This window comes from Mesoplodon bidens (assembly GCF_964165515.1).
Source record: "Mesoplodon bidens genome assembly, contig: HAP1_SCAFFOLD_49, whole genome shotgun sequence".
NCBI lineage: Eukaryota > Metazoa > Chordata > Mammalia > Artiodactyla > Ziphiidae > Mesoplodon > Mesoplodon bidens.
In genome coordinates this window covers 2,363,127-2,371,215 of record NW_027671810.1, presented here as the reverse complement: position 1 = coordinate 2,371,215, position 8,089 = coordinate 2,363,127, and the positions used below count along the sequence as shown (strand labels likewise).

Sequence of the window (8,089 nt, the reverse complement as noted above, 5' to 3'; positions counted from 1 at the left end):
TAATTAGGAGAATAGAAAAACTAAATTTCTTGTAGAAATAAGCCCAAAGAGTCCTCGTGTCAGCCCTGTTCCTCTTAAAAGACCGTGACGCTGTAATACCAATGGATAATCTGGGAGACAACCAGCTGTCATTAAGATAGATTTTACCAAGGCAAGGGCAATAGGTTGCTTATTAGCAGTGAGAAATCAGTAGTCTTTTAGAAGTGTGCCCTTCGGAAAGTGTGAGATATATAATAAATGAAAGCCTTTCATTATTCATTGTTATAAGCCAGATGTAGATTAAATGTACACTACCTTCAATTCAGATATTAAGATATCCTTCCCTCAGTAATTTTATGAGGTAACATGTAGAATGTCAACCATAGGCTAAGTCATATATTTTATAATCTTTCAAAACTTTTTTAAGCAATGTGTTAACCCTATAATGAATATAAAGTGGATCCTAACTGCATGTCTTAGAAAATGTGCATTTCATAGAATTATTTAAGAATGAATCCTAAATAGCCCATCTTTTTAAGTATGTTAGCTGAACGTTATGATTGTGTAATATCATTTTAGGGCATTACCACATTTTAAGAAATAAAATAATATTCAGAAGCATAATTTTGCCAGAATGTAAAATTTAAAAGCAGAAATTTGACTTGTGAAAAATCCTCACATGATTATTGGCCTGTTAAACAATAAAGCAAACCTCACAAACCTATTGCAAGCTATTATGTGCAAAATAATGTGCTAGTTACACAGCCCTCTGGGAAGTGAATGTGAGTCCGGATGCTTCTTTCTTGGTTTATTTCATTCCTAGAGTACCTTTGTTGCAGTTTTTTCTTATGTTCCCAAAGGAAACAAGTAAGCCATCTCAAGTTTAAGCTTTGTCCTCAATAAAGTAAAAAATGTGCCAGATACCATTTGACTGGATGATAACTAAAACTGGACAAATATTTTCTCTCACTGGAGACTGACAGTGTTTTAGTTGTGCTTAACATTTGTGATTCTCCTAAAAAAAGGGTAGAAATGAAAACTTATGGTTACCAGGAGATAAGGGGGGAAGGATAAATTGGGAGATTGGGATTGACATATACACACGACTATATACAAAATAGATAATAATAACCTACTGTATAGCACGGGGAGCTCTACTCAATACTCTGTAATGGCCTCTATGGGAAAAGAATCTTTTAAAAAAGTGGACATATGTATATGTATAACTGGCTCTCTTTGCTGTACACCTGAAACTAACACAAATTTGTAATTCAACTATACTCCACTAAAAATCTTTTAAAATAAAAAAATAGAGTACTACATGCATTTCTAAGAAATAAACATTATTTTCTTCATTCTTCTAAAATAAATAAAAATAAAATAATGTAATATGTGATTTTCAAGCTAATGAACACCTAAGAATGAAATTTGAAAATCTACATTTGGAATGTATAATTCCTTTGTTCAGAGGCAGTGACATTACAAAAGAACAAAACTTCTCAAACATTTCCCCATTTAGAGTAATGCTGACAGTGAGTGTCTGGTGGATCTCAGAGGGGCACAACTGATAATATCTTTATCATGCTGCCAGTTTGCTAAGTGGTTTCATATTCACTAAGAAAGACTTGTCAATGGATACTGAAGAATAGATGTGAGGTCTCTGTGAGGTCTTTGTGCCAAGTCTCTGTGTGTTGTCTCTGTGTGAGATCTCTGTGTGAAGTCTCTGTATGCGGTCCCTTTGGAAGGTATCTCTGGGAAATCTGTTAAATCTGGGCTAGGTTTCTGTCTGAGGGTCTGTGAAGCAACATGAGGTCCCTGTGTGAGGTGTCGGTATGTGATCTCTGAGAAAGGTGTTTGCGTGAGAAGTCTCTCTTGGGAGGTGTGTCTGTGAAGTCTTTGTGTATTGTCTCTGGGTCTCTCCATTTCTTTTTTTCTTTTGGTCTCTCAATTTCTTGTCTTACTGTACCTTATGGAAGACGGAGCAGCAAGAGAAGGGCAAAGGGACTTGCTTCTTTCTGTTTTCTTGCTGTTCCATCAGCATCACCTGTCTGTGGCACCCTCCCAGCAGGAGCCAGGGGGGTCCAAGTCCAGCTTCCCCATATTCCCAGAACTCACTTCTGGGTGCCCCTGAGAGCACCCAGCAGCAGCCAGGCTCAGGTCCCAGCCCTGTCATCTCTTTCCTCTGGGTACCGACCCCTCCCACAAGTCCTGGCTCCACTCTCACTGCTCTGCCTATTCTGGAGGCTGCCTTGGGAATTGGGGCCCAGAGGTAGGGCCTGGCTCCAGGGAGAAACCAGGGGTGTGAGCAGTCCTGTGCTCACTCTGCCCCCACCACCCCAGGTCACAGCAATTCCACGTGTTGAGGGGCCTGACAGGGATGGGGGATGGGGTCCATTTCTGTTGTCATCTGGATCAGGGGCATCAGCTAGAACAGAAATCTCCACAATGAGAAAGACACCACCTGGAGCTGTGTCCACCATGAGCCTTGCACATGGCAGGAAGCACCAAATCACTCTAGAGAAATTCTTCCTCGTCTCCCTGCTTTTCCATATGGATGGGGGTCAGGAGACAAGAAAAGCTGTGCCAGAAGCAGATCAGTGGAACACCCCTGGATTGCACCCTGCCCCATCCACTTTGCACAGGTCACCTCCACACCACCACAAATCCTGTCTGATTGCTTCTTCACCTGCCAGGCTCTGGGGTGATCAAGGACTGGGAGACAGGCAAGGCTTACTACATAATCACAGGCCAGTCCCCACCTCTCCCCTGGAGCAGTCCTTGGGTCATGTGTTTATGTGAAGGTCACCAGACTAGGAGTCACATCCCAAGTTCCCTAGTCCTGGCTTTTACACCTATTGTTAACTTATCCTTCCTAAAAGTCAAGAGGTGATGATGTGTAAGCTTATTAAATATAGTATTAAGAGATTAACCTTCCCTGATTTGCTTTACTTCTATAAGTTTGACCTTCTGTTTTGACTTAAAGGTGGTTTCTCTAGGTCTGTGATCTTAGAGTTGGAATAGGGTAGAGACCCTGGGGTGGGGCCATGATGAGCTACTGGACCCTTAACTTTTCCTCCCCTTTAGGCCTTTAGATGGTGGTTGTATGTCAGGGGGCTGCTCTTTCAGAACTGCACATTTATGGGAATCTGGTACCACTTTGCCTCCTTCCTTCGATCCAGGGATTTTTCTACACCTACATCCCACCCTAAATTCACAGTGTTTGACCATCAGATAGTTACTACCCACAGTCACACCCCTATCCCATTCATCCAAAACTCCTTCTCTGGGGTTAACATAGAGTGGAAGGTAGGTGACCCATGAACATAGCCATTCATTTATATGGGACTGGACTCAACACAGCCCTCAGCAGCCTCCCTGATACTCCCCCCACCTACACACACAGAGCTGGAAATGCCATCCTTGCTGCTGCTCTAAAGTCTAGGAAAAACAGAGGTGGGGGAGGGTGATGCTGTACATTTTATTATGCCTAAGCTAAAAGGGGTTCATAGGGCATATCTCAATCTCAGCCTTCAGCAGAGAGAGAAGGAACTCTTAAGAGCAGATGTTGGATATTCCCTACCAAGAGATCCAGGGGCAAGAATTCTCCTGTTTCTGAACTCAGAGCCCATACTCTATTCCCCCCAAACTTCCATCCACTTGGCTCTGACACTTCCTGGAGCCTGAATTGCAATGTCTAGCCCTATCGTGTAAACCTATCCACTACAGTTGCATAAAGTTCAAAGTAGCATAGAAGAAGGAGAAAGACTGGTTGAACCAGGTCCTTGGGTGTGGGTTTCATAGGTTTTTCCCATCTCATTGTTAGAGTAATTTTGGTTTGTGTAATGACAGTATTATAAGGTGCAATGAAGGGACACGAGACAAGGAGCAAGCTTGTGATGCTACTGTCCACCTCCCTCCATGCCCCTCCCTTCTAGAAGACAAAGTGCACAGCACAGACAGCAGCCATTACACTATGTTTTTATTAGAAAAAAAAATATGTATATATATATATATATATATATATATATATATGTATTGGGGAACATTAAATATCTTGGATGTGCTAATGAGAAAATCATTTTCTCTAAATGGACTGAATTTTTACTTGGAGATATGTTTTCCTACTAAAGGGAAGACTAAAGAAGGATTTTACTGTCGACCAGGCAAGACACCTCCCCAAAGATGACAATGCCTTGGACAGTGTTGATGGCGGGCTGGGGCACCTGGAATCTTTGGCCCATACTGGCAGGTGCTAACTGGAAACAAACTCTTCTTGGGGGGCAAGGATGGGAGGCACCTTAGGCCCAGCTGCTCATCGTCGAACCTTACACTTTTCAAACTATGTTGGTGTCTGACTTCCCTTTCCCTGATAGAACAACTCTGGCCCTTGGAGGTGGCTTTATGACCACAGGCTGTAGAACCCATCATTCTCCCTTGCTCTGGGTAGGAGGTAAGCCTATGGTAGCAGAAGCACCCACATACTGGGACTTGGAATTCCAGTTTGTGTTCATTTAACTTTGTGGCATGAAGTCCATGGTGAATTGCTCTTTTTTCTTCTGGGATCTGTCCAACAGCTCTCATGCGTGCCTGACCCTCAGCAGTCTCACTCTTCAAGGTTGATCTGCTTTTGACTGATCCGTGACTCTGGGCAGTGGCTGATATGGGCTTTTTTTTTTTTTGCAGAGCATCTCGACCATTGACTTTTTTCTTGGGGAAAATCCACTTTAAAAATAGCCTCATCCTTTTTCTGAAGAGGCTTTCTGTAGGGTTATGTTTCTTCTCTGGCATGAGCTGGAGACATCTGCTCCCAATAGAGTCTGTTATTCCCCTGACCTGGGCAGGGCGGCTCATACTTCCAGCTTGAGAGGTCCCTAATTCTTTAAACCTTTCTTCATGCTCTCCTGGTTTATGCCTCCTACAGTCCTCTCTTTTGTAAGTAGAGGCAATCATCTTGCTCTGGCTCTTCCATGAGTCTTGGAGTTTTGAAGTTTTGGGCTCCTGCTGCCCTAGGTGGCTCCTTTGGGCTTCCATAAGGCCACTTGGCTCCTGGGAAGCTAACCTGTCTCTGGTGGGGACTCTCTGGGGATGGCACTGAGGCACCTGAGAAGCCAAGTTGTCTGAAGCAAGGAACCTGTGTTTGGGAAAGTCCTGAAGCTGGTTGTCTGACTGTACCTTTACTTTGGAGTTAAACTCACTAGCAACCTCCATGTTAAGGCATGGCTCACCTGGATGTTGGAAAACAGACAGTCTAGGTAGTAGGAAACTTCTACTGGCCCCTGGCACCTCTAAACTCCTCATATGTACATTTGTGGTTTGGGATTTTGTCAACACTTTGGTTTCCAAGATAACACTAGACTGTGGTTGAAGAGCAGGAGACTCCTTGGCCTCCACAGCCTCCCTGGCCTCTTCACCTCTCAAAGATGGGGATCCTAAGTTCACCTCCATCACTATTACCCTATGGCAGGGGTCTTGTGAGGCCTGACCACCACTCTCCTCTCTTGGCTCATTCCTGACCATTGCTGAAATTGGACCTGGCTCTAGGCTGTCCCTCTTGACCCCTTCCACACTCTCACTCTTCCAGGTTCTGCCCACAAGGCTGAGTGTGAGGGACTGAGAAGGTGGCCTGTCCTCCTGTCCAGTCAGAGAAGCCTTTGAGGGCCCATGGTAGTCAGCAGATGGAATCGCTCCCAGGGCACTCTGGATTTCCTTACACACAGCTGAGGGGGCAAGGAGAGGCCTCTTCACGGTAGGAACTGACTCTTCTGTTATCACCTTCTCTCCTGAATGAGCCTGAGGAGGTTTCTCCAGGAACTCAGCACACTTGACTTTTGAGTGGGACCCAGATACACAGGTGGCTGAAGGGGAAGTGGCAAACTGTAGAATGGTGGAGGGTTGGAACTTTTTCGACTTAAAGAGATTTATGGGCTTGAGGACCTTGAGGGGTCGGGTCCACCTGTGCTTTACCCAAAACCTTTTAATATGTGCTTCCAGTACCTCTCGAGTGTCTGGATCAGGGAAGGAAACCCTACAGGAGGTGTTCATGCAGGGTTCCCAACCCTTCAAGCAGTATCTTCCACAGGCTCCAGCAGGCACTGCTTTGCACGTCTCACCAGGAGGGTCTGGACATGAGAGCTGATGAAAGTTGCCCTTGCCAGGAAGCCTCCCCAGGCAGCTGTAGGAGAGCAGATGGGGCCAGGATGGCTGGACAGGACAGGCAGGGGTGGGCACCTGCAGCCCAAGAACCCTCCTCTGCCCCCACACTGACTTCATAATGCCCCTGCTCTCCTTCACCCTAGGGCTTTAGCCACGCCCTCCCATGGCTCCCCCTTCCAGGGCTGGGGTCACATTAGAGGCTCGGGGAGGAAGGACGACCCAGGAGAGAAGGGGAAAGATTCTTTACCTTTGCAGAAGTGAAACCAGGTCGTGAGTCCCCTCCAGTTCTTCCAGGCAATCTCTGAAAGCTGGAAATCAGGAGACTGGGTCATGGTGGTGAAGGCAGAGGCCTAAGAGCCTTTCAGGAGGCTGAGTGCAATGGCCCTTTAAGGGAAATCTTTGGAGGATTAGACTCTGGAGCCCAAGTATCAGTGTCCAAGGCCACATGTCCCTGACAGTGATGGTAAGTCTCACTTGAAAAGGGTTTGTCCTTTGCAAAGTGCTTCCACGTTCATTAGGCTCTGTTAATTAGGCTCAGGCTCTGTTTCCTGAGGAATAAGCTCTGCCACTGGCATTCTCAGAGACCGTGAAGCTGGGGCCTCAGGACTAGGAGAGATGGAAGCTAACTCTCGGGTCACGCAGGGCTGAATGGCAAAGGCTTACCTTTCAAAGATCCACTTTTCTTCCTACTCCTGCTCCTCCCCTTCAGCTTTACTTGATGCTGAGAGATAAGAAAAAGTGAGGGGCTAACACCCAACTCTCACTGTCCTCTATCTAGGCAAGCTGTGTTCATGAACAACATGACTTTCTACATTTAACTAAAACTCTGTGGGGTTTTTTCCCCTTTTACTTATTTTTAAAGTGGATAACAATCTTTTCAGTTTTTCTTCTTTGAGGAGTGCAAAGAAGGTTTTTTTTTTTTTTTTTTTTTTTTTTGGGCAGGGGAGTATTCGGGCCTCTCACTGTTGTGGCCTCTCCCATTGCGGAGCACAGGCTCCGGACACACAGGCCCAGCGGCCATGGCTCACAGGCCCAGCCACTCCATGGCACGTGGGATCATCGCGGACCGGGACACGAACCTGCGTCCCCTGCATTGGCAGGGGGACTCTCAACCACTGCACCACCAGGGAAGCCCAAGAAGGATTTTTTAAGTTTTAATCACCATAGATTTCTTCTGTCACTGTTCCTCTGATCAAGAAACACACACATTCTCAGACCTAAATGCCCACGTGAGCTTTGTCAGATAGGATTCTGCTTCCCAAGGCCAGACCTCTAGTCCAGCCTCTCCTCTCAGGCTCTCAGGGGCTCAGCCCCAACACAGAGGAAGGTCTCACTTGAGACACCCGCTGTGGGAAGGTGGCTGGTGAACCAGGGCTCAGGGGTCAGCCTTCCTGCAGAGATTGAACTCTTCGTAATCCAGTCCTTAACCATTAGTCACTGCATTTGGGACTTGCCCTGGAGCCCTCTACCATACCTGAACTCCTGGTCTAAGATCTTAGGCTAGAAATCCTCATGCCCACTCTAACCCCTCTCTGGCCTGGCTTTTCCCTAGAAGGATGATGTTCTATACTTTTCTGAGAGTTCCCATCTCGGGAGTCTCTCTACGTGGTTTAGAAAAGTGGAGGAAATAAGAATAAGAAAAAAAGAGAGAATCTCTGCTGGGATTAAGCCAAAGGTTTCTTACCTTCCTGATGTTTCTATGTTTCCTAGGTGGTGCTAAGAATAGATTACTCTGGAAGCAGTGGAGTAACATTAGGAAGAGCCCTAGTCCACACAGGAATCCAAGGATGATATCAATCACCCAGGAAGTTGGGCTGGATCTCAGCCAGATGGCAACAGTGTTTTTCAAAAAGAGATTCTCCATCTTCTGAACTGCATTGCTGCCCTCAGGCAACAGAGCACTGGGAGTTCGCTTGATGGCAGAACCCCAGGCCTGCATCACAGAGCTGTGGCCTTG

The 8,089-nt window shown here is 46.0% G+C and overlaps 1 protein-coding gene across 1 annotated transcript; it reads right to left on the bottom strand.

Annotated features, from left to right (window-relative positions):
* Nucleotides 1–662: 662 nt before the first annotated feature.
* On the bottom strand, nucleotides 663–6,873 carry LOC308610992 (putative spermatogenesis-associated protein 31C2; the record flags this gene model as incomplete). Its single annotated transcript, XM_081259945.1, has 4 exons — nucleotides 6,796–6,873; nucleotides 6,380–6,440; nucleotides 5,463–6,151; nucleotides 663–670 (listed from the first exon to the last, which is right to left on the bottom strand). The coding sequence occupies exons 3-4, from the start codon at nucleotides 6,019–6,021 to the stop codon at nucleotides 663–665; spliced, it is 567 nt and encodes a 188-aa protein (XP_081116071.1). The 5' UTR covers nucleotides 6,022–6,151; nucleotides 6,380–6,440; nucleotides 6,796–6,873.
* Between the last annotated feature and the right edge of the window lie 1,216 nt (nucleotides 6,874–8,089).